General features: G+C 38.1%; 1 protein-coding gene across 6 annotated transcripts in view; it reads right to left on the bottom strand.

Moving 5' to 3' along the window:
- The window catches only part of EPHA7 (EPH receptor A7), a 173,891-nt gene that overhangs the window by 104,841 nt on the left and 42,054 nt on the right, over positions 1-26,996 (bottom strand). For all 6 annotated transcript variants that reach the window (XM_064447611.1, XM_064447614.1, XM_064447608.1 and 3 more), the window contains exons 4-5: positions 10,670-10,825; positions 9,458-9,793 (exon numbers count right to left, since the gene is read on the bottom strand). In XM_064447611.1, coding sequence (XP_064303681.1) covers positions 9,458-9,793; positions 10,670-10,825 — 492 coding nt within the window. The remainder of the gene's footprint in view (positions 1-9,457; positions 9,794-10,669; positions 10,826-26,996) is intronic.

The raw sequence follows: 26,996 nt of genomic DNA, 5'->3' as shown, positions 1-26,996 counted from the left end.
GTAACAAATCAAAAATAAGTAACTGAATAAAATATGGTCTGTTCCAAAAGAGCAGCATCAGAATCTCTGACTATTTCTAATGAGAATACATATATAAAGCAAACTGGAAATACATTGTCTTAAAATGCTGGACAAATCTACGTGGCACCTCTTTCTAGACAGTAAATTATGAGACTGAACTTTACCCCTAAGTGGTGGACTTGAACCTTGCTTCAAGAACGCTTTCGATTCAAGACATTCTTTGTCCCTTCCTGCAGTGCATTTTTGGCATACTAACTACACTAGCTGTGACAGATGCACCACAAAGGTCTTCCAGCTATTAAATAAGCAGTAGTGTGAGCAATCTCTCACATCTAGAACTCGCACGTTTAGCTAGTCTATCATTTAAGCTTGATGGAGAAACTTTTTTAGCTCTCCCTGTATAAGCTATCTTCTCTGTTTTAAAGATTTCCACAGGAGTCACTACAGTAGGCTGGCTCCATGCCATGCTGTCATCAAATGCTTCACTCTACAGAGATGTTACATTTAAAGAATTTTTTAATTTACTACGTACAACCTCAATTAGGATTTCACATTTAGTGGCACTTACGCACTTGCAATACTGCCTTTCAGTAGTGATGCTCGTTTCTCATCAAAAAAGCATCTGTGCACTTACAGTGTTTTGTTCGTTTTAATGATAATGGTACTTGAATTCTTCAAAAGGCCTGAAAAAAACCGTCAAATACTAGGAAATTCAGGGAAAAAACTTCCAATGTCTTATTTTGCTACAAATATGATCATACACTTCTCCTTTGAATTTTATTTTTCTAGGCAAAATAACAAAGAAATTAAACACTGTAACAATAAATTACACTGTACTGAAGTAAGATCTCAGAACTCATGAGTACAGTGGGTTTTGGCTAGATTATTTCAAACACTATGTATTATTCTGTCCTACCAATATCAATATTTTACTGGTTTGCTCACTGAAGGAGTTCAAATCTATTTTGTAAATCCTGAAAACCAAATCTTCCAAATCTTCCTTGTGCTTTTATGAGGCCAGCTATACCCTGTTATTAGCTACAGGTAAGAAACAGGAAGCTCAGCCGAACAAACAAAAGATATAATTGAGAAAATTTGTGAGAGTCAGAACGGGCATTTCTTTTTGCCAGTTTCCCTACTGTATTTCTCCTTTACTCTTAGGTCTCAATATAGCCATGACAGTGTTTCACCTAAAATGATTTCCTATGGAAATTCTAAAGTTTCCGGACAAATATTTGCTTATATTTCATAGTCATCATTGTGACATTATTTTGGTAAGAGAAGGATACATGTGGCCAATATACCAAACAAATAACATTCAGTTAAAGAAATTCTACTGATGGTGTTCAGCACTTATCCATATCCTGCATCCACTTACCATATTACAGTTCACAAGGAGCAGAAAAAGGCAGATCTGGAGATACAGTCCTGCTGCCAAAATCAAAGGGCTATGGAATTTTTCTTTCTTTGCACATGAGTTGATTAGCTACACTAGACTGTGTATTGTCATGTATAAATGTATCAAATGATTTCTTGTCTTTGTACTGCAGGTATCTTGAAAGTCTTTGAGGTTGGCCAGGTCTTTGCAGAACTATGTGTAAGAGTCCCCAAAGAGCATAATAAAGCTCAAAGACTACTATTTAGTTTCTACTCTCTTCAAAAGGACTTACGGCTATGAGAGAGAATCTAACTATGGATGAATTGAAAGGAGAAGCCAGGCATGTTTATGAGAGGCTAAAAACTGACCCAGCAGGTATCACAAGTAGAGCTCTTAATTTACAAACCTTTCTGGGACTGGTCATAGAAAATGTGACGTTCACACATTTTCTTTTCAAGGTCAGGATTAATTTTTCATCACTACTTTTAAGACGACAATTGGTGTAACTCTTAAACATCGAGGAGCTGTCTGGCCCGTGTTTGTAACATTAGAAGAAAAAGTGGCTCGTGGTCCTTTGGGTCACATTAGCAAACCGATCTCTCCTTTCTTTGGCTAAATTGTACTTTACGTCACTCATTTTCTTCCTCAAGTACATAGTTATTAGTTGCGTAGCTGGTGAAATTATGCTTTAGTAGTGTACTTTTGACTGTGATGACATAACCTGCTATTTCAATAGCTGAGTGCAAGGGAAAGTTAACAGCCCTGTGGCTGTCATGCTTCTCCTAGCAGATTGTTACCAAACAGTCAACATACAGAGAAGCTTAATGTGACCATTTCTAATTCAGAGCTTTGGTTCTGTGAAGCTGAAGGTTTACTTTGTCTTTGTGTAGCTACACCAGAATGTAGCTTCCCACTATTTTTATTTCTAAATATTTTAAAATTCACATAGTCTCTACTAGAAAAACTTAGTTTCTTAGCAAAAATAATTACATTTCTTTCTAAAAAGCTTTTACGGTAAAGCTCAGCAGGCAAGAGTTCTGATAACCATTTGGAAAAAAAAATAATATTTTTAGTATACTATTAAAAAAATGCAAATTACATTCAGCCACAAACTGATGTGCAAAAACCTGCTACAGTCAGAATTAAAACATGTTATGAAGTTAAAGTTTCCTTTCAGGATGACAAAGTGCCCATTGCTTTGGTTCCTGTGTGTTCTGATAGAGCATAAGGTTCAAATCCTGCTCCTATTGAAGTCAATGACAAAACTTCCATTGACTTCAGCGGTGCAGGATCAGACCCTAAGCAACGCAGCTAACGTGCTTTCTTGCTTTCTCTCTTATCTTTCAGTGAAAAATATGAGAACAAATTAGAACTAAATATTAGAAAAAAAGAGTTACTATGAATTGGCTATTCTGTGATAAGTTTTCTTATAAAACATATTGCTTGTCATTTCAAATTTATATATATTTATATATTCTGTATATGTATATAAAATATCAAAACTCTTAAACTTCATATATGCCATACCATATTTTACCTGATATAGATGATTCCTTCTTTGTGAAAATCCTAAAACAAATTTAACATTTAGTAATCTTACAATAATGCCTCAGTCTAGCAATTCTACAGTACCGCTATAACCTTGTGGATTTCACTACATTAAATATGACCTGATACAATCAGTGAACGAACAAACTGCTTTCCCTGATCTGATGGTATTTGCTCTACAGAGACTGGAATTCTTATCTAGATTTCATCCGTCGGTTTAATTCAGGCATAAATTCAGTTTCTGCCTCCTGTCAAAATATCAGTAATATTAGTCCAGTGTAATGTGACTGCAGATCAATAGGCAGTCTTAGCTCCACAGAAATAACCCGATTTAAATGTAATGAAAAGACATGTAAAAAACCAGAAGGATAATAACTACCACATGTAATTAATTTCTACTCTAGTGTTACCCTTTTCAGTTGGTGGCCATGGAGTGCCGAATCCCTACAGAACTATGCTGCCTGCCTACTGGTCTAGAAAAAAGTTAAAACAGTTTCAAATATATCTTAAATACTGTTAAGAATAAGCACTAACATCTTTGTAGCTCCCATTAAATGAACTAAGCAAAATGGTAACCCAAAGTACTATCATCATAACATATATATTTCTAAAACCCACAGCTTAATGAAAGTGGTTCGGGAATATTAGTTTTTTATAAAAAATATTTCTCCCAGTTCAACAGGAGGAACACATTTAGTAAAAAGAAAAGAAAAACATTATTTTCATAATGGAAATTCTTTTTACATGAAGCATTGTTTTTAAATATATATACAGATGCTGTAGCCAATATCAATGTGGGAAAGCTGGTCTACAGTTGAAGGCTAGAAGACGAATCACAGTTCAAAAAAAAGTAAAGTTGCTAGCAGGAAATATCAAATGAAACCTGAAGCTAAAGGAAGCTCATTGAAATGGGAAAACATAGGAGCAATGTTAAGTTGAACACAGAAGTTATTTGTAATAAGCTGTCCTGTATCACCAGAAGCGAACACTGGACGGAAGGTGTAGATGAAGGTAGATTAAAACAAGTTGCCAGAAGAATGGGAAGACACCAAAATGGTCTTCAGAAAGGAGAAAAGTGAGAATAGGATTAGAAGAGTGGGGTCAAAGTGACTGGGAAAGCCACAGGTGTAAATCTTCTTGATTGCTGCCTCTGCTGGGGAACAGCTTGTTGGTGAAGAAAAGCCAGGCTCAAGTGAGACTGACAGGGAACAGGAAACAAATAGATGGTCAATAATGCAGAGACTATGAAAGAGGAGACATTAAAAAATTAGTACAGATAATTGAGAACGGGGGAAAATGTGAAGAGAAGCAAATAAGAGAAAGATTATGAGCAGCAACAACAAAAGGAGAATGCAAAGTGTCTTCCCTGTTTAGAAAGACTTCAGAAGTACCTAAAAAACGCACAACCCATCACATGGCTTTACACAATGGATGGTTTGTTTCCTTTATGCATTCAGTCATGTCTTCTTGCCATGTAAATCAACAGTACTGCTGCTAATATTCATGATTTTATAGCCTGTATTGTTTTTTCTGTTCAAGTTCCTGGGGTAATGCAACTTTGAAAAATTCAGTTCCTTTTTTTTTTTTTAACTGAATTTTGGGATCTGTTTTTTGTAGGAAAAGGTCTGAAAATTTAACTCTAAGATGCAAACAAAAGGAAAAGCAAATCAACATATACAAAATATATTGTTACATAAAAAATAAATTGTTACTAAAAATATTTTTCAAGAGTTAGCCTTGATCGGAACTGAATCAGGGGTTTTTAACCACGTCAAGTTGTCAGCATTAAGTGCACCTTAAGGTACAGCATGACCTCAGAGTGCTGTGGGGCACTTTTCTCTTGCTGTGAAGAAGCAGTGAGCATTAACAAGTGCTCCATGCATAAGAATAGAAAGTTCATGTTGGAGCAGGTATCAGCGTTACATTTTAACTTTTGTTTGCCATGATTGGTTATGGTAATAAGACATGATGAGTGTCCCCTTGGGTATGATATTTTTCTTTCCAATGACTATAAAGACTACTCAAACTGGCTCAGGATAGATACTAAATTCTCTCAAACCCTGATAAACGTTGGGAATCACCCAACTTCTCTTAAGATTTCTCAAAGTCAGGCTAGGTTGGGTGAATATTACCCTTTATTAGAGGCCAATCCATTGACCATTTAGATAAATACCAGAGGAAAAGATGGAGAAAGATAGTTTTAAAAACACACTATCTTTGCAAAAGTGTGAGCAGAAAAAATATACAATTGTTTTTGAAACATTTTTTTTAAAGGTTTGACAGTGCATATATAACAAAATCTAACAAATATTCAACTGCTGTGAAACCTATCCAATTCCATTAGCCTTTTAACTGTGGTATGGAAAAAAATAGAAAATTTGGAAAGGAATTTGATGGATCAAAAGGAACTACCAGTACGACCGAAAGGTGAATATTTTATTATGGAAGTGTGCTGGTTTTGGCTGGGGTAGAGTTAATTTTCTTCATAGTATCTAGTATGGGGCTGTGTTTTGGATTTGTGCTGGAAACAGTGTTGATAACACAGGGATGTTTCCATTACTGCTAATCAGTGCTTACACAGAGTCAAGGCCTTTTCTGCTTCTCACCCCACCCCACCAGCGAGCAGGCTGGGGGTGCACAAGAAGCTGGGAGGGGACATGGCTGGGACAGCTGACCCCAACTGACCAAAGGGATGCCCCACACCATACGGTGTCTCGCTCAGCATATAAAGCTGGGGGAAGAAGGAGGAAGGGGGGGTTGTTTGGAGTACTGGCACTTGTCTTCCCAAGTAACCGTTAGGCGTGACAGAGCCCTGCTTTCCTGGATATGGCTGAACACCTGCCTGCCCATGGGCAGTAGTGAATTAATTCCTTGTTTTGCTTTGTTTGCATGTGTGGCTTTTGCTTTACTTATTAAACTCTATCTCAACCCATGAGTTTTCTCACTTTTACTCTTCTGGTTGTCTCCCCCATCCCACCACACGGGGAGTGAGCGAGCACTTTTTTGGCGCTTAGCTGACAGCCAGAGTTAAACCATGACAGGAAGTGGTAAATTTTATCTTTGGTAAACAACCATTCAAGAAGCTTGCAAACGTAGTGTTTGTCAGCTGTTTGCCAGCTGCAGCTCTTTAGTACATTCACCTATTGTAACTGGGGCTTAGTCGCATTTAAATCTGAATTCTACAAGGATACAGGGGTTCACATAGATCAGCTTGCAATACTGGGATGACATCCTGTATTCTTTATATGATGTTGCATAGGCAAGATATGAAACAAGATGGTTTACTCCTGGGGGACTTAGTGTACTTAATCTTTTACCTCTGATTCCGACTCAGTTCTTTTCATGCTTTTGTCAAAAAACAAAACAAAGCAAAACAAAAAGCCTCATGGTTCTTGGCTGCAGCATAAAAAATGTCATCTGACAACTGATAGCCTAGTCACAAAGTCTTTTTAACACAAGGAATAAATAGTGATGTGTCATATGTATATATGTGAGCAGTGTGAAATGGTACCTACCCGCTTGTAGTCATTTTATTGTGTTATTTCCACAAATATAAGTAGGTTTTTATCAACCACCTGGTTCTTTTCTATGACATGTTCTCTTTGTCTTATCAGAAGCTTGTTATATGTGGGTGTGGAAACACTGAATATATTCTATAACCCCATTCTTTTATCAATAATTTCCTGTTATCATTACACAATGATTCAAATTTTGTGAATATGGCCACAAAGGATCAATTCAATTAAACCAAAACTACAAAGGGAAAATCTCACTGCAAACCTCTGTGCAACTGGTGAACCCAGTAATTATATATAGCCACCTATTGTGCTACCATAACAACATGTGAAGAAGGTTTAGTTAGACACATTTACACACATAAAAAGCAATATGGGCATAGAAAAAGTCATTTTTGCCAAAAGTATAGAACAGTCACACAGTAACAAATGAGAGCTGCATGAATCCTAGTTTACTTGGCTATAAATAAATCCAACATTTTCTTTCTCTCTGTGGTAAAATAAAATAGGAGCAGAGAAGCATAACAGTCTCCTTTGAGCAACCAGTCTCTTTCTGTTCAATTATAGTCATCAATCTGTTCCACCTAAAATATTTTCCTCCTTGAGAAACCAAAGAAATCAGTATTAGGATCCAAAACGTGCTGTTGCAAAAATAATGTAAAATAGCTCTTTCCTTTTGGTGAATCCATTTGTTTTGAAAGACTGTATTTTCTTTAACATGAATTTTGTAGTTCAGGTAAAAAAAATGCTGTATTTATATGGCACTTTCAAACAGAAAATCTTGAGGAGCTTGGTAAAGAAAGGTAAGTGTTACCTTCATTTTACAGACAGAGAAGACTGCAACAAAGAGAGCTTAAAGCCTTTTTTTTATTTTCCAAAATCTGTTTCCTATGTATATTCCTTTTAGATGCCCAACTGGAAGCCTCTAAATCCTGATATTCAGAAGTGCTAAACAGACAAAGCTTCAGTTGTACGAGTACCCTTTCTGTCAACAGTGACAGTGTCAGATTCTACAGCACTGGGAAATGCTCACCCGTGCATAATCCCACGGCAAACTGGAGGGCAGGGAAGGAAGAGTGAGGTCTCTTGCTTCCTGCTGCATGCTCTTACAAAACTTGCCTAGGAGGTTTTTTCCATTACTTGAAATCACTAGGTAAAGTCTGGATGTTGCCTCTAATATATATGCAAGCTAACATTCACTAACATCTCTGGGCTTGATATGAGGATCATTTCATAAAATCATATAGCTTGTGCTACTTGTAACACAGGATAACCATATTATGTCTTCTCGTCTGAAAACCCTATAAATCTATGACTATGAGAAAACAAGAGAATTAACTATAACGAATTATCTTGGGGGTAACACAACAAACTTTTGATTAAGGCTTTTTCATCTTCCTGAGATGTGATACTAGCCATCAAATTGCACTGTCTCTTCCTTTACCCTGTGCGCCACTGAACCATCAAAGCACATAAAGTAAAGCCAATTTGATTTATCTAAATAGGAAAAAGTCCAAATCATCTTCTTTGAGTGGTAGTTCTGTACAGATATCTACAGAGAGCAGAACACTGTCCACCTGTGCACGTTTGAAGAATTAGAGAGAATTATTTAAAAGTTGAAAAATCAAGGTGCCAAAATAATACAATCTGTGGTGCAAAAATAGTTTCAGGGTAAGTTCTCTATGCTCAAAATCTCATCATAAACTCCAAGAACTGAATGAGCAGAGAGACCAATCCTTTCAGTCACGGGGATGGTTCCAATATAATATAAAATGTGCATTTAGTATCCAGAAGAGCACTATGGGGAAATTAAATACCTTGTAAATATTCCAGCCTAACTTTAACAACTCAATAAACCATCCTAGGTTTGGGGGGAGGGGGGAAAGATTTTGAAGTAAATTTCTGGACTTTTTTTTTTTTTTTTTTTTGAGATGACCATCTTTAAAGTGCAAAATAACTACAGTTTTTCCTATTTGTTCATTGCCCCTGTACGGTGAGTTTGTCCTCAGTTCAAAGCGTTACTGTAGGAGATCATTTCTACTGCACTAAAAAAGAATAGCTTGATCACAGTCATTAAAATTTCTTCCAAGATGTAAGTATGAAGTAGCCTTTAAAACATTGGTTAGTTGTTCTTACAGCAAACATCAGTTATTCACTTCATATTTTCTTTTAAGGCATTTTATCAGAAGCCAGATCTTGCAATTACTGTTCAGTTTAAGATCTTTTGTTCAATGTATAAAAGGTTAGTTTTACTATCCTCTCTGAAAGCCCACAGTGCACTATTGTAGATTCAGAGGCCTATAATTTTTATCACCAAGCAACTTGTCATTTCAGAAACCTAAATAAGAGAATTCTTTTTTTTTCACTCAGCATGTAGACAACTAAAGCCCTTTTTTCCCCTGAGGTGATATGCTAGTTTGATTTTATTTTTCCTGACATTTTACCTGTCAGAATATGATAAGCAGGAGAAACAAAGAATAATCACCACATTCTCACTGAATCTCATAATCAAATATCTGGAAATATAAGATAAATTAGAAAAATTATCCTGAGGGAAAACATGAACACTGAAAACACCATCAGATATCCAAATCATCTTCCAGTGACCTAGGACTCCAATACGGGTTTAAAGAATTCAGAAAGGAAGCCTGCACAGGACTGTCACGTCTACTTTTTTTTCTTCAAATAGTAGGGAATGACCTACAATGACGTAAGAAGAATAAAAAGTTGCAGACTTAAGAAAACCTATTTAATAATAAAGCGGTATGCCATTTCTAAGTCTTTCATGAATGCTTTCTGAAAGCCATCCTGAGGCCAAGAAACAGGATAAGTTATCATGAAATAGTATAAGCTCAAATTAACTAGTTGGCAAGGTGAAAAGATTAATGAGCCAGAACACACCAAACATGCTCCTGATTTACTGCATCTGTAGTTTGCATGTTCCCAATTTCTCTCAGTCTCACAGTGTTGAGATTCATAAGTGATGAAAACTTACCTGCTTGACCGGTGGTAATACTGACAGCTGCAAAAAGCCTCTGGGAACGACTCAAGTCAGAAACCCCATTCACAGCTTCAACTTCAAACGTGTAGTTAGCATGAGCTAGCAGGTCCATGACAGTGACATAGTTATCTACTAATCCAGTTTGCTGGGGCATATATCCAATGTTACTCCCACAGGGAACACATTCGCCCTGCTCCCAGCTGCACCTCTTGCACAAAATGCGGTAGGTCACATCATTTCTTCCCCCATTGTCAGCAGGAGGACTCCACTCCAAACTCACGGTAGTCTGGTTGATATTGAAAATGAGGTTCTGTGGTGCAGATGGAGGTCCTATGTAACACACAAAAAAGCCCAGGGTAATTGCACAGAACCATGGTGGGATGTGCAGCTAGCATTTTAATTACTGAGACAGAAAATAGTTGAAGCTTTTTTCTACATATTAACATTTCATTATTTTTACAACAAGTTGCATAAAAGGTTCCCTGAACTCACTTGGCAAGAGCTTTATTTATTTTCCATTAAGGCATCAGAATAACAATTGTCTGTATATTTACTGCAACTGACTTGAGCTGTTTCTCTTCTGTGCAATTAAAAGGATTGGTTAATGTACCTTAAAGGCTGTCTTTTATAGTTTTCCCAAGTATGAGGTTTGTTCTTCTTTTCTAAACATACTGCACCAACTGCATCTAGTCCTTTGTTACCAGCTCTGATATGATTTACAGAGACAGTTGGTGCTGCTATGGATTTAGGAGACTTCCACTGTTTGAACCACCAATCTGTGTAGGCTAGTCTATTTGCAGTTAGAAGGTTAAGCCAGATGCAATTACAGTTCAATCAAAGCTCAGATCCGCACAGGTTACTTTTCATTTTTCATGTTACTCATTTTGGTATATCACATAAAGCACATTGTCTACAACTATTTTACAGCCATGGGAAATCTGTGCCTGTATTCTGTCTATTACAATGAGTTACACGCTTACCCAACATACAACTTTTTCCAATGTTATATCAAGCAAACAAGAAAATTATATTTATTCTGATTCTGTATTCACTGTCAACTTTTCTTCCCTCTGCCTTTCAATTTCATTCACTGTTGTAAATGTACTTTCCAAATACAGGAAAAGCCAACCAAAACTGCTAGCTACAAGTGGCTGCACCTGGTTGGTTAAGCAATGTCCTTTACTATTAAATTCATGACTGACTCACTTGTGCATGCGACATATGGTGGATCAGAAGGTGCTCTATAATAGCTATCTTCACAATCACATCTTGAAGATCCTTCCTTGTCAGAGAAGCTGTGAGTAGGGCAGCGGGAGCACTGCAGATCTTGTGAGGAGGATTTGTAGAACCCACGGCCACAAGCTAAAGCAGAACAAAACAAATTAAGGTCTGGATTCACATGGACTATTCTAATCTTTTTTCTATCTGTCATATGAGGTACACATCCCTGTAATGCTCTAAATTATCCATTTTTTAATGTTGGCACAAGCCAACAGAAATCACAATTTCTTTTTCTTACATTGATGCTGTTAATGATTTTGTGACATTTTTATGAGTTCAAGCATACATTACAGATCTCTCAGCAGTTGGCAGCACAATATTTTAACACAGAGGCCCACAGAAATATAACAAGCATTTGTTTTTCACCAAAGAAGAGTACAATAATGTTGTGAAACAGCTGGATGCCTGCAATAGGCCTAAGCAAGGCAAAAGCAGTCTGAAGAAGCTCTGTCTTAAGGCTACTGAAGTGTTTCTGGTATCTGAAATAGTTGATTCGGAATTAATGGAGCAAAGACTACTCTTCCCTGATCTGACAAACCCAAATAAGCTATAACCCACTGGTGAACCCTGATCCCAGGGAAAGAATGAGGTGTGAACACTTGTTGGACAGAGGATGCTGGTAGGAACAAGCAGGAAGAGGAGGGCAGACAGCATAAGCCGCACAATTGGTTTTTCCAGTTTCACAGAGAAAGACAACTAGGCTGAAATGAATTTATTAAAACTTTCAAGGGAAAATTAAAAGGTAGATAGTTGGAAATATACATGTAAGATCATTTCACACTTTGGTTTGTCCGCTGTGAACCCATGGAAGTAAAAAATGTGCTGTGTTCCAAAACCGGTGTTTAGAAATACTTTTATCAGCTATTGCCACAGTTCCCAAAGCAGAAACACCCATAAAGCACACCTATAATGATTCTTACACGCAGAGGACTGCAACCTAGACAGCCAGCTTAAGAATGGATAAATGAGGAGAGCTATAGGAGATGAGGAAGAAGGAAGTGGGGATCAGGCAACACTAAAACTGGAAACAGATTAAGACTCCATTTCAGCACTGAGGTTATGGGCAAGCTTACCAACACTGTCAACATGAGAAACAGAACACAAAAGTCCTCCAGAACTTTCTAATAAAGCAGAGGGTTTTTCAACCACACTATTTTATTCTTTTTTTTTCCAACCTTAAAAGACAGTCTAACCTTCTTAAGCCACCACCTGTATGCAAAGAAAAGGGACAGTGGGTGAAACTTAGTATTCTGTATCAAAATATTAAAGCTAGTTAAATAGTCATTCTGAATTCAGAGGGAGAGAATTTACTTTGGTTATATTCATATTTGCTTGGATATTTCCTCAGAACAGAAATGCAAAGTATCCAAAGACACTGATATTTGGAACAGTTATTTCAGTTGTCTGGTACTGCAGTGATGGAAAGAGCATGAAAACAGTGAGCTTTAGCCAAATCTCACTGAAGTCAATGAGGAGTGTCTTTGACTCTATTAGCCTTTGGACTGGACTCACTGTGTAGCTACAGTGACACGACTCTTATTAATCTGATGAATTTTATGCAACTGAGAGTGAAAAATGGTTGTAATACCTAAGACAACAATAGATTCAAATTTATGAATTAGGTATATCAACAGTGGATCATACCAGTATAAAATGATAGGAAATTCTGGCCCTCTGTTACTCTCTATCAATATACTAATTTTCTAAGGAAAAATATGCCTAAAGGACAGAAATCGCCATAACATTTAGAGTTCGTCATGCTGAAAAAAATGGTGGAGGGGGGATAAATTACCTGAAAAAGAAAATCAGCATGCAGAGCATGTACCCTTTGACTTTGACAAAGGAGCACGAATTTGCATTACAAGAAAATCTAGCCCTGCTTGTAAAACATGCTATAGTTTGATTCTACCACAGTGCCGTTCTATATGCTATTTAGAAAAGAAGACAGGAAGAATTTTGGAGAAATGCTTTGGATAAACATGACCCATTAATTCATCGTTATGGCAAATTTAACTCAGAATTATCCTTTTACACCTTATTTCAAGATTTTTTCAGAATATCTTGACCAAAGACCAAGAGCACAAAAGCTGAACTGATCTGTATGCATGTACCTTAAGACATATATTTAAACTTCTGTCTGCTTTTTCAGTACTTGCAATTGAAACGTAGCTAAAACTACAAAAAAAAATAGTTTCCTGCCTTTCTTAAAATAGTCATGTTTCTCTCATACTGAGCAAAACACTGGACAAATACACCAGGTCTTCCAGCATGCAGCCCTCTGCAAAGCAAAGAGCAACTTAAAAGGCAAAGATCCCTACTGTGTTTCCAGTCTGTCCTTCTCAGCAGGGAACATTACAAAGCAAAGACGCAGAGGGTAAAATAGAGATTTCAGACAGAAATAACAAAACGTAAACAGAAAACCCCTTTTCATTTTTTTTCTGATGACTTGATCAAGACTTTTATGTGCTTAGTCACTTACTATTTAAAGTAAGTGTGCATTTCTTAGTAGAGTTCAAAGGATCTGAATGTCTGTGACTAGTTTACATGACTGAAAGCCATTTATTCTCCCGCACAGCATACCACAGGCGGCAGGTTCAGGCACTCACACAATGCCACAATTCCATTAGCTTTTTTTCCAATAAGAGGCTTGTGACGACATGTAATAACCATCCCTTCAATTCTGCCCTGTAAATATAAGGGCCAGAATATTCCAGCACTGAAATTTTTAACAGTATGAAAAGAGTGCTTTTAAAAAGGATTTTTAAAAACTTCATAGCTCATTAGAAAGGAGGGTGTGCAGGGGTACACATCATAATTAAAAGTACTAATTGGAGGAATACAGCTAAATTATTTTCCCATTTTTCTTCATAAATTTTAATTTGCCACAGAAATTTGTTCCTTTCAGCCTAGCAGTGGAATACTTCTGTGGCTCAAAAACTGGGGTTTTATGAATCTTTATCTGTTTTTAACACATATCTTTGTCCTTGCCAAGAAAGTTACAACCGAAAACTATGCCAAGAACGGGTGTTGCATGGACCATTTATAAAGGTGTGATAACTTGCCAGTGAGGTATTACAGGTCACAGATGGGAAAGAACCATTCAGAAATACTTTTTTGACTCTTTTTGTCCCCCCTTTTGTCCTATCTTGCCAAATTGCCATGGTGATTTTTTTATATTACAGGTAATTTAAATACATTGTTTTGTTCTACACTATTTTAAATCCACCTTTTTTCATCCAATTCAGTTCTTTATGTAATATTTTTAAGATCACAGGGACAGGTAGGATGAAATCCTCACTGCCACCACCACCATAAGCAACATTTTAAAAATGCCAACTGTAAAAAAAAAATAAAATACTACATTAGCCAAACATTATTCGGAGCTCTGTACATGCATACCTAAAGGTGATAAATACAGGTGCTGTTCCACAAAAGTATCTCATGGCAAAGCTTGAGGCAACTCAAACTACATTTGATCACATCCATTTTAATATTTCATTAGTGCAGGAGAATGCTCATTAGCAGCACTTCTTCCCTGTAAAGGGAGCCTATATTGTAAATCAAGGTACAGAACTTAAGCAATGGGAGATATGCAGGAAGGTGTAAGTGGCACGGCAGCGCTCTGATGTTGTAGCCATAATCCTCAGTATTGTTGATATGAGTAAAATGTGAACTTATTTGATCTTCCTCAAGCAAGTTAAGAGCCAGGAGTACTTTTGTTACTGAAGGGCTTCTGGGGTACTGGAACAGGTGGGAGTAGAGGGGAAAGGGAAGAAAGCCAGGACAAAATAAATTCACTTCGATTCACTGTGGTGTGTCACTTACAGCTGCTAATTTAATAGAACAGCTCTTCCGAGATGAAGCTCCCATTTTGTTCAAACAGCTGCTCCGAAGTCTTATACGTTCCAGAAAAAGGTTTCAAATCAAGAGCAGTCAGCTTTACTGACAGCACAAAGACACAGAATAACACCTACCAGCCTAACCTAAACAAGTCTTCAAACAACACACAAATTAATTACTAATTCTTTCCCCACATATCACAAAATCAACAATAAGTATAGAAGAAAGCTATGCTTCAGCCAAGGCACAATCCTTTGCTTAATATCTTAGCCTCTGTTAGGGACTGACCACCAGTGACACCCTCCAGGGCTACCCAGCACCTTGGATTTGTTTACTTGTCTGAGATAGCTATGGCTGCTCCTCAGAGGAAATCTTCCCACCTCTGCGAAGCAAAGAGGTTTCTCTTGTTGGGAAGCTGGCAGAGTTCCACCATGACATACAAAGACAATGTCAATGGCCCTTGAATGAGAGAGACTCCCTACACTGCAGAACCGCGATTTGAAACTGAGCAGGGCATTGTCGTTCCATATTTAAACTTCCTCGCCTGGAAGGCCTACATAAAACGGTACACTATTTTGTCTGTATACGGTGAAAGACCCCACTGAAGATGACGCTAGCAGTCCTTCTTGGCTTGGACTAAGTCGCTTTCTTCTCGTACATCCAGTAGCACTCAGCCATAACAAGGACGTGTCGCGACGGTAGGGTCTGGTACACGGCTGGGCAAGGTTGCAGCATCCGCACACAGTACTCGCTCAAATACACGTTTAGCATATGCCACCGCAGTCAGTGCAATTGCAAACGTTGTGAGCCAATGTGTTTGGTATCATTTAAGGGCCTACACAAATACTGTAAATAATGGAATATTGCAAAGCCACAAGTAAATGCTGAGGAATTAACACCCACTACTATGAACTATGATGCCACATCTGTGGCACAAGGCATTAGCTATCGTAACTAGAGGTGCTGACTGCAGCTTATGTGTTAAAATAGCAGCTTCTCTGCTGTGAGCTCATCACATGCCTTAGCAGCCTGGTAGAGATCAAATAATGTCTATTTTTCTTTTCATATTTATAAAAACAAAATTCCAAGAACCTCTGGAAGGGGGAATGAAAGCAGATGTAGAAATCAGCAAACAGCAGCCTGGAGTCCCACTTGTGGGACAGGAAGAAGGAAAAAAGGGACGTGTTATGTACTGTTCTTTTTTATGTAACCTTTTCACTATAAACACTGTGGAGATTCATTTTGCTTCTAGGAGAGCTAGGAAACTAAACTGGGAGGGATGACGGAAATACGGTAAGGGTTATGAGTGACATGTGTAACAAGCAATGTTTATATAACCAAAGGAGAAAGAATAAACAGTTGTAGGGCAGAGACATATTAATCAAGGAAATTATTTGCTACTACAATAATACAAACAAATTAAAATAAAATCTCCATTTGTAGAAGTGCAAGGCTTTCAGGTGTCATATCGGCTTAAGACTGAAAGGGCACACAATTGTTTCAGCATGTTAGACGCTTGACTGAACATGGCTTTTGATAACAATTTTTGAGTTTATATTAAAATAATGAAACGTAATGAGTTGCAAGGAGGTGACTGCACTAATTACCGTTTGATCCCATTATAAAAAGTAGACTGATGTGAGGGGAGAAAAATAAAGATGACACACCGTACTAGCAGAGCAAGAGAGCTTGCCTGTTTATTCTGGTTATCTCACCATTCTCTGAGCTTGCCGCCATGAGTAAGTTTTAGTGGCATACGTGCCATAGTTTCATGCACACTGAAGAAGATAAAACTAAAGTTTAAAAACCAATACTTTTTCAAAGTCAGCGTCAAAGGATGGCAAAGGAGTAATCACAGACTCTCAACAACAGCGTGTTACTCACTAACTTGGGTAACAGCCTGGTGCCACTGAGAACCACTGCAAAATGATTGCACACCTTGCGAGAGCTCAGGTTTTCCTCCGGGTTCCTCCCTCCTATTCACTCGAATAAAGTAAGTTGACTATATGCTAAAGCGATCCTATACACTGTACTTTTTTCCTGCAGGCAGTGGCTAGAATTTGTTTTATATCTGTGTGGACGTAAGCCTCCAGTCTTGTGAGTTGTTTTGCGTTACCTTAACCAACTCCCTACCTTTCTATCTTCCCCAAGCCTGCAAACATTAAAGACAATTCAGCTAACCCCCTTTTCACAGAAATTATGTATACACAAGGAGTTTGTGCAGATGTTTCCTGGATGAAGTTATGCAGCTGCAAAGACTTTATTAATTATAAAATGCAAAACGGATTGTTCTGTAATTGAAACTCTCTGGAGCTCTGATACATTTGAAAATTAATACATATATGTATAGTCAGGACATAGATGGATGCTGTTAGATTATTTATTACAGATGGATATTTTAGCTAATGCAGAAAAAAAGGCTGGTCTTTCTCCACTGGAGCTTTCAAATATTTGCTTCGTATTAAGGTCTATGGTTCCATAACTCAGGACTGAAAGCACAGCTTGCAGAAACAGTACTCCCACTGCTAGTGTTGCTGACCTCATCTACGATGGACAGGTCCAGAATCTTTATTTTAATCCTATTGACAGTGCCTCAGTGGGAGTAATTATAACAGTCGGCCACAAATCCAGACCTCCTGTCACTGATATATTAGGGTTTTTCACAACGAAAATGAGCAGCAGACAAGGAGGATGAAAACAACATGGGGTAGTGATTATAGCAAGATTTGTCAACCCCCTTCTGTATTAACCTGCTACAAACATATGACAATTTGGCACGGGAGACATCAGAAATACAAAACGTTTAAACTTCCACAGTATCAAAGATATCATTTTGAAAATAATTTGGGGGGTGTTGTTCTCTTATGAGATGCTTGCCTGGTAGATCACAACGTCAGCCACAGGCACTTTTTAGCCAATGTATCTGAAAAGTTTAGATAAACTGAAAACAGACCATTATAAAATAATTCCCAAATGTGGATTTCGATGTGAAATATTAGACATAAGAACTCCAGTAACAAAAGGAGACTTTATAACCTCTGATCCCCTTTTCCAATAATTTGTGTACGTTCAAGTCATAACTATGTTTGAAACTGTAAATTATTTTTATAGTGAGAGATGGCATCTGTTATGCCTTCTCTGGCACCTAATATATATTTTTTTATAAGGAGCTTAGACTGTAGTATTTTATTTGTCTAACTACTATGCAATGATAAATGTCTAGCTGAAAAAGATGTTTATTTTAGCTTGATTTTTAAACTGCAATAGCATCTAAAGATTATTCATGTTTCAGCCAAGGAGTTATGTTGTATGGTTTAGCCAGAATAAACTCAAGACTCTTAATGGTGCCTCAGCTATAGTGTGAATGACATATCTAAATAGGGCTGTCCTGTAGCTGCATACCATCATCCACCGAATGTTTGCTGTTGCCTGTCAGGAATCTCTCAGACCTCGTATTAATTTCCCAAGCCTAATATGCCCTTGTTGTCCAAAGTCCCACTAATGTCTTTTGAGAGATGTGCACATACCGCTGTTCACACAGAGATCCAGAAATAGAATGCTTGCTAAGTAATAGTAACTTATTCTGACTTTTCCACCAAATGAAGTAAAACATTTTCCTCTATACAAATCTACTTAAACAAAACAAAAAACAACAACAAAACCTGAGTATGTCATCATGAGTGCTTTTTTAACTTATCTAGTTGCAAAGGAACATAGGCATAAAAAAATAATCTAGTGTTTTCCTGGCTAATTTATACACAAGGACAAAGTAATCAGGTTGAAGAACATATCCCACAAATCAAAGAATACCCAATGTCAAGTATACTGTAACAGCAAAATTACTTTGAATCTAATGGTTCCAAATAAGTACACAAAAGACTACATTTAAATGGCAATTAAAGAAACTCTAGCACAGCCTGAGCAGAATTAATTAACTAGGTAAGTTAGAAGTTGTGCATTGAGGCTATGACATAATGTTTCTCTACATTTTCAGAGTTTGCAAGGGCTTGGGCATGTGCCTTTCATTAACTTTCTTGGGAACCACAGATATAAAGCCACCATGAAAATCTGGGGGAAATTAACATGTGAGAGACGCAAAGACAGAAAAAGGCAGACAGATGGAACTCTATTACTGAACAGAGTTCAAAAGTGAAAGGTGGGTAAAGAAATGAAAAGAGAAAAGATATTCTGGCTTTCCTGTTCATTCTTTTCTTTTTTTTTTTTTTTTTCTTTTTCCTTTTCTTCCATCCTGCCCTTCCCTCAAGATTAGGTTTGCAAGGTGCTCAAGTAGCTTCTGCGAGGACCTGAGTGTGAGTGACAGATTGACTGATTAGCCAGATCGGGAGCAAATGCTCCACACTTTGCAGGACATGGTGTAGGTTCATTATAAAAAAATGAATCCGTGCCTGAAGTTTTGTCAGCAGTAGAAATTTTATCTGTCTTCCTCAGAAGATTCTCAACCAGACAGCAAATTAATGGAAAAAATGCACTCAATTTGCTCACAGCTTCTGCATCTTTGGGTTTTGGTTTTGGTTTTTTTTCCTCCTTTACTGACTTGGTAATATTTAATTATGAACTCTATTTAATTTTTACTAAAAAAATCTGTTAAAGCTACAGCGACTAAGAATTCAACAAGTCTAAGACTACCAACTAACTTACAAAAGTTATGATGTTCTGATAAGAAAGTTCTATGATTAGATAACTGAGTGGAATAACACAACCCTTAGATGCATCAGCAGACAACAGACATTGCTGAAATGAAAAGAAATTGGCTATGCAAACTACAGTGTAAGCGATGCTTTTTTTTTCCCAAACAGATGTATGAAAAAATCGTACTAAATTTGTCACATTCCTGCATTAATATCTTTGTCTTTTTATTTTTTTTCAGTTGTACAAAATTCAACTCTAACAGCCGTAAGAAAAGAAAAAAACTATTGGTGACTAAATTAATACAATAGATTTTTTTAATGAGCTTTTTTCTTCCCGTATTTGTGGGGCATAGCTCAAACAAAGAAGCAAGTATAGTCTACAATATAGCTAGCTTGCCTTATACAGTGTTCCACTTAAACTGAATTTACTGAATTCAGTAGGGACTTTGACAGTGGCAATGCTGTGACTCAGCTCCTCTGACATCATGAAGGTTCTGTACAGCCATACCTTTTCTGTGCATGCAAAAATTAACCCTCTCAGGTGTTTAATGTGCTTTCTGACTTTGTGATTGCCAACACGTCTTAGGGAAAGTTTCCTGTTGTGTTCTACCGAGAGCAAAATACATTAGAAAAGCTCCAAGCAGTAATGAAAATAATGTAATTCAAGTGGGATGGGTATGTTGGGTTTGCTTGTTTTCTAAATAAAAATACAGTAGAATCTGATCATTGATAGATAATTTGGAAAACACAAAAATAATTTAAAACAATATCTTTTAATTTAAAGCCAACAAGAGTCCCATGGTCTTCTTACCTGACCTTCCATTTTAGCAAAGGCCTTTGGTTTTAATAAAAAAAACCTTTAACCTCAAATATTGTGTTCAGTTTTGGGCACCTCAGTACAAGAAAGACATTGAGGTGCTGGAGTGTGTCCAAAGAAAGGCAATGAAGCTGGGGAAGGCTCTAGAGCACAAGTCTTAGGAGAAACAGCTGAGGGAGCTGGGGTAGCTTAGCCTGGAGAAGAGGGGGCTGAAGGGAGACCTTATCGCTCTCTACATCTACCTGAAAGGAGGTTGTGGCACGGTGGGTGTTGGTCTTTTCTCCCAGGTAAAAAGCGATAGGACAAAAGGAAATGGCCTCAAGTTGCACCAGGGGAGGTTTAGATTGGGTATTAGGAAAACTTTCTTCATCAAAAGGGCTGTCAAGCACTGGAACAGGCTACCCAGGGAAGTGGTAGAGTCACCATCTCTGGAGGTATTTAAAAGACATGTAGACATGGCACTTAGGGATGTGGATTAGTGGTAGATTTGCCAGTGTTAGGTTGGACTCAATGATTGTAAAGGTCTTTTCCAACCTAAATGATTCTATGATTCTATGATTTAAAGGTAGAAATGTACAGTGGAATCTGAGAGTTCTGGTTACTAGGTACAACCTGTTATTTTTTCCTCTTTTACTGATTTTTTTAAAGCTACTCCATTATTTTAGAATCTTTTAGCCTCTTACCTCAAATTAAACAAACAAAAAAAGACATGTCATTCTAAATAGCAACCTCACTACACAGAACAACTACAACACAATTATGAGACAGTGACGTTTTATATGGAGCAGTGGACGTGTCTGTCCGCTGACATGAATGTCTCTAATGCCTATTAAGCCCCCCTAAAGGCTCTCATCTCCCTTGCCAAATGAACAGTCATAGTCTTGCCAGTTTGGCTGTCAGAGTCCTCTGATCAGGAAGTCGTGTTTTTCACCAAACCCCACAAAAGCCGTTTCCAAATATCCCCAACAACATTCTTGCTCCCTGGCTACCCCTTTCCTCCTTTCCTGGGAGCAACACCAAGAAAATTCCAGGAGAAGAAACACAAACTGGTGAAGGGAAGACTAGTGATAGCTTTTCTGGTGGAGTTGCTTATAAATTATCATCAGACAGAGAGTAGAAATAGGGATAAGTTTCGGTGTGTCACAGACATGTCAGCCAGATCTGCCAGACAGAGATCTAGGTATTTGCAGATTGAAGTTTCCAACTTGCTTCTCATCCTTCAGAGCTGTTCCTCAATGGACAAATGCCGTGGCTGTGGGGGACAGACGGCGTATGCTGCCCAAGAAGGAGGAGATGCCCGCAGCTAGGCACTCCTCAGGCTGCCTGCAGACTGGATCTGCCTATCTGAGACTTTCCAGGAAAGTCCGTATGTTAAATTGCCTGCCTGACCATGGGCAGGCACGGGTGGGACAGTGGGACAGTGTGGGTTCAGGCCAGATGGAGGACACCGGGCCAAATTTTCCTTCCCAGGATGCCACAAAGTTCACCTAACACTTGTCTCTAAAAGCCTGGATACTCAGCCAGTCTGGTTTTGCTGAAAGGCTCAACACTGATGTCCAGAATACAGCGTAGATGCACCTATACTGTCAAAGGAGCTCCCCAACAGCAATCTAATTCTGCAAGACATAAAAAATACTTTATTATACAGGCACAATCATTCACATGCCACTAAAGCCTTATTTACAAAACCTTCTGATGTACTACTGTAAAACTAACTTTGTGCTGTTAGTTTTATTGGTTCCTCAGTCCAGTTCTCTCTACAGCCACTAAACATCTGTGAAGGCACAGGACAGGAGCAGGGGACTGAAAAATTGTGGAACCCCTTCTTTCAGCAGCAATGCTTAATTAAATACATTAACAAAATTAATGTATACAATACATTATGTATTAAAATACATTACAAATGTATTAAATACATTAACAAAATGTAAAGTTAGTGAAAATATAACCCGAGTAACTTCTCATACTTCTGTGGAGAGAACAGTCCTAGGTGTACTCATTCTGCCTATCTTTATGCCATAGATTCCCTCTTCACACAGATGACTCCTTTCTGATGCCCCAAAATCCTGCCTGTCCAGACACAAATATAATGGGAGAGTTTCCTATGAAGGCCTCAGATAATCTGAAATCCTTTCATGAAATCATTTTGTCCCCTGTGGAATAACAGCGGTCTTTTGGGGGAGTCTTAGATCATACAGTTCAAGGATAAAGTTCTCTGTAAAGGAAGTGGTGCAAATAGATCTGTTGCTGCAGACTTCCTGAAGCTTTGAGACAATCAACCTGATGTGGATGTTTAATTTAATTTAACTGTAATGGTGCCTAATAATTGGTTAGCAAGAAATAAATCTGGAGGGCTTACTCATAAAATAGAACAGAAGCAGGCATCTCTATAAGCTTTCCAATTGAAATGAAATTAAAATAACTTGATAACACATTTTTGTTTCCTTTGGACAATGACCTACCATTACCATTCCAGGCCTCAATCCAGAAGAAATTTTTCACAGGTTTCTGTAACACATTCCTCAAGGCCATCATTATACAGCAGGCAAATCCATCCAAACAAAAGACTGGCTTCTAAGAACCCGCAAGAGAGAAATAACTCCACTCTGCACAACGGTGCTACACAACCTAAAAATAACTTTAGTTGCATATCCTGGTCTCAGATATTCCTACCTTTAATGTTGATTGTCCTACTTACTCCGAAAAATATACTTATGCCTATCAAACCATTGCAGTGCTTCTGGAGGAACTTTAATGCAAAAAACCAACTGTTCTCCACAGTTAAATTCGGAAGAAATATTTCCGGAAAGGAAACAAAAAATACACTCTAAGAAGGGATTCCCTTCCAGGTTCACTGAAGCCAACAAAATTTTTATCAGTGCATAGACTGGAATTTTAAACTGTCTGTATAAGTACTTAACTATAATATTTCAAAATAAAACTGGATTTAACCTCTTTATCTAAAGACTAGAGCATCAGTTTATTAAGAGATTACAAACACACAGCTCCCCTTTAATAAAAAAAATAAAAATAAAAATATAAAGGAAAAGCATTACTATAGTAATTCATTGACATGAAACTGAACTGGAATAAAACATGAATAAACTTTTTCTGGGTTTATTTCAGTAAGTCTGTGGTGAGAAAAAACATTTCTAACTCTGACAGATTTATCTGCTACAAGTTTTTATGAGAAAACTTCCCACATTCACACAATGCTTTAATTCCACATAGTACAGCATGAGTTGCAATACTGTGAAATGAAGTTGTCTTTACTAATTGCATACTCCGAGCAGAAGTGTGTCTTATAGCACAGAGTCTATCAAATCTGCCTGGCTGATCCTTATGATTTGGAAATGTCACTTTCTACTAAGCACAGAGAAAATAGGGAGGGGCAATAAAGCCGCTCAAAGATAGCAGCCATCCAAAAAGATAAAGAACACGCTGAGGAAAAGCAGACAACAGATTGCAGAGACAGAACAATCACAGATGGAGGCCAGGTGGGTGGGTCAAACAATTTTTTTAAAAAAGGTTTATTTTCATATTTAAACAGTACCCCGTTGTGTAAATGTTCGGCAAAGAACTGATAAGAAAATGGTTTTGTAAGTGCGTTTGAACAAACAACATGTCTTGTAGTCAAGAGGGGCTTAGTCGTATATAATTAAGGGATAATGTGCATGGTTGAAGAGTGTATGATACAACAAGCATTTTCTGCAAGTGATTAAACGCCACTGCAAAACAAAGGAGCTAGACACCTGAGGAAGCTTTATGGAGCCAGCACTGAGTAATCTTAAAACATGAACTTTCTTTTTGTTAGAGAAGACAAGAGGATATTCATCTAACCATACAAAAGATTTTTTTTTTTACTGAAAATGCTGTGGACTTCCATGCTGCTTCTGCCACCTAATCAAGCTCTTTAACTGATTATCTCACTTTCTGTTTCAGTGTACACTACTATTACATTTAATCCTTTAAACCCCCTAAGAGAATAGCTCTGTGCACATACAGTGTCCAGGTTCACTGGAACTGTATGCACTCATAGTCGTCCGCAGATTTCTGAAAACTTAGTGGCATTACTCAGCTGAGCAATTACAGCCCTGAGGGCTTGATCCAAACACACTGAAGTAATGGGTGTCTTGGACAATGGGTGACCTGAATCATGCAATAGAGACAAGGCAAATGAGGAAGATCAAAGGTCCACCTAGACTACTGGCTTGTTTCAGCCATGACCTCTGCCAGTTGCTTACAAAAGGAACGAAAAAGCAGGGCAGAGACAGAGGGGACCTGCATCCAGGTGCTAGCAATTGTGAGCTATCAGCCATCTCCAACTCTTTGCTTAACATCCCCTGACAAACCTACCTTTCCTGAATTTATCAAATTATTTTCATAAACTACCAGAGTTCATCCAAGTGACTATTCACCTGAATGTTAAAGCATGTTTTATGTCTTATAAGAAAGTATACACAGTGCATGTTTCCACATGGACCCTTACACAGCTGTAGCTTGTACAGATACAGCCACACCCATGCTGAATCTGGGTAATGCTGACAGTAATGCCACAGCAGCAGACAGGCTGTGTGGCTTTCAAAAGCCCAAGAAGCTGAGTAAATAGCACGTTCCAAACACCAACCATGACAGGGACTATGCACAGGTGTCACTGACCACATAGCCAGCTCGGATATGTCATAGCAGAGACTGCAATATAGACACATGAACAATCTCCATTGCCTCTCACCAGCTGTGAGCTGTATTTCCAAGAATACCGATATTCCAATGCATTTACACAACTTTTATTGATTTTGAAACTTACAATTCCTATTTTTGAAGTGATTTCCTGGTCATCCCTGCTTACCATGTTTTGGTTCACATCAGAGTAATCTCAGAACATGTGAACTGGTTTGCTTTCAGAGGAAAATAACCGGAAGATACGCTCCAAGAGTGAAACTAAGGCACTCCAACCACAACTGGATCAGAGTAGACCTACCCCAGATAAACCCCTCAGAAATTTATTTAGTGTGGGCATCAAGTCCTCAGGACTAACTCGCTTGCTTTACAGATTCACTCCTATTGTTCCATGCTCCTTGCTAGTGACACCATCATGAAGGGAAAACATGAATTCTTTATTTGGAGAAGCTTTAATTGTTGACTTTGATTGACAAATCAGTATATAAATTATCTAACAGACGTAGAACTGACTCAGAGTCCTAATTGTGAACAATTTGTAACTCAAATGATTTTTTTTCTGTGCAAATAATTCTTCAAAGAGCTCTGTGTAGCTTGTTAGAAAGACAAATTTATAGATGCTGGTTCCTCAGTGCTCAAGAAACTGCAAAATTCTTTGAAAAAGAGCAAGATGCTGAAAGTGAAACAATGAAGGAAGCAAGTTATACTCACAAACAAAAAAAGAAAACAGGAAAAAAAAGAAAAAGAAAATAAAAGTTGATTTACAGAAGTAGAGGGAGAAAAAGCAAATTTATATAAAGTTCAGTAACAGGCAACGGGGCCCAGTTTGTCCTCGCATAATGTGTATGCAGCTCCCAGAAGAAATATTGTCCATGTTAGGGAAGTGCCCTCACAGCCCACGGCAGAATTCAGTTTTCCACTTAGGGTGGAATTTAAGGCTTTCAATTAGGCAGCTCTATTCAAAAATCATTCATTCATTCTCAAAAGAGTGGATTGCCAAGGAAGAAATAAAACATATCTCAAGAAGGCGTGAAAGTCATGGCAATGGCCCAGGGAACAGCAGATATTGTCACTGATAGAAAGCATTCCCTGATACCTCCCTGGCTTCTAAGATGTTTCTGTCTTCAGTTCTGCTACATTACCCAAAAGCATACTGGTCCTCTAGTACCACTGTCCTTCTTCCCCATTCTTGCAGTTTTCTGTGTTAAATATTAACGTGTTTTAAGAATGATAAAAACACAACTATAATTAAACTTTAATTAAAGTTAATTTTATAAGCAAAACAAAGATGGAACAAATCCAGAGAGTGGAGTGGCTGTGGAGGTCCTCTAGGAGTCAAAGAATGGGGCTGAGCGACAGGAAACAAAACAGGCATGCAGTCCCCACTCGGGGCTCAGTTCCCCCCTTCTCTTCCCAACTTTTTTTAATTGCTCAGCCAGACAAATTTCCATTACACAACCCAGCTCCTTATCACCAGCAAGCACTCTAGTCCAACAGACCTACTGATCTCAAATGGGTCTCCTCTGAGACAGTGACAGGAAAGCTACACAAAGGAAAAAGGTTGGCCAACTCTGACACTGGATTTAAATACAAAGTCAGATTGGGACCTGGGCGTCCTGAGTCTGCCCTGAGGACTTCAGCAGGAAAAAAGGGGCTGTTGGGAGGGAAACATCGACAGAAACTGCAGCAATGCGATACAGAGTAGGAATATTTTTAGAGAAATCGTCCAAATTAATCCCTTGATCTCCACTGCCTAACTGACAACAGGCCACAGATTAAATATTCAGGGTGTGATTTCTCCCAAGATCACAACACCTAAATGTCAGTGTCTATATGTCAGTGCTTACATGTGTAATGAGTAGCTAAGTTCTCAATGGAGACTATGGGGACCCAGGGCTCAGTTATGCGCTGCCTAAACGCAATTGCCTAGTCCAGTCTGAGAAAGGCTATCCTGCCAGGTCCCCAGCTAATGGTCCAAAAGAGGGTAGGTCTTCTGTGAATCCTGTATCATGTCTGCCAACCCACACAGATGTCTTGTGTACTATGCACCACCTCAAACACAACCAGACAGACAATGTTTATGAACTCAACCCCAGCTTTTTGCAAATGGTCACTGGAAAGGCTCTCCAGGCAACAGCTTCAAAATAAACCCTGCTCTCAGTTACTTGTCCTGGCATGCATATATATAAAGCATCCAGTCACAAGAATTACCAGTAATCCTCAAATAGCACCCAACAGCATAGCCTCATAAAATATCTCTGGTTTT

Source organism: Phalacrocorax carbo, chromosome 3 (genome assembly GCF_963921805.1).
Source record: "Phalacrocorax carbo chromosome 3, bPhaCar2.1, whole genome shotgun sequence".
Taxonomy (NCBI): Eukaryota; Metazoa; Chordata; class Aves; order Suliformes; family Phalacrocoracidae; genus Phalacrocorax; species Phalacrocorax carbo.
Note: the sequence above shows the minus strand (reverse complement) of the source record. Positions and strands in the feature narration are given on the sequence as shown.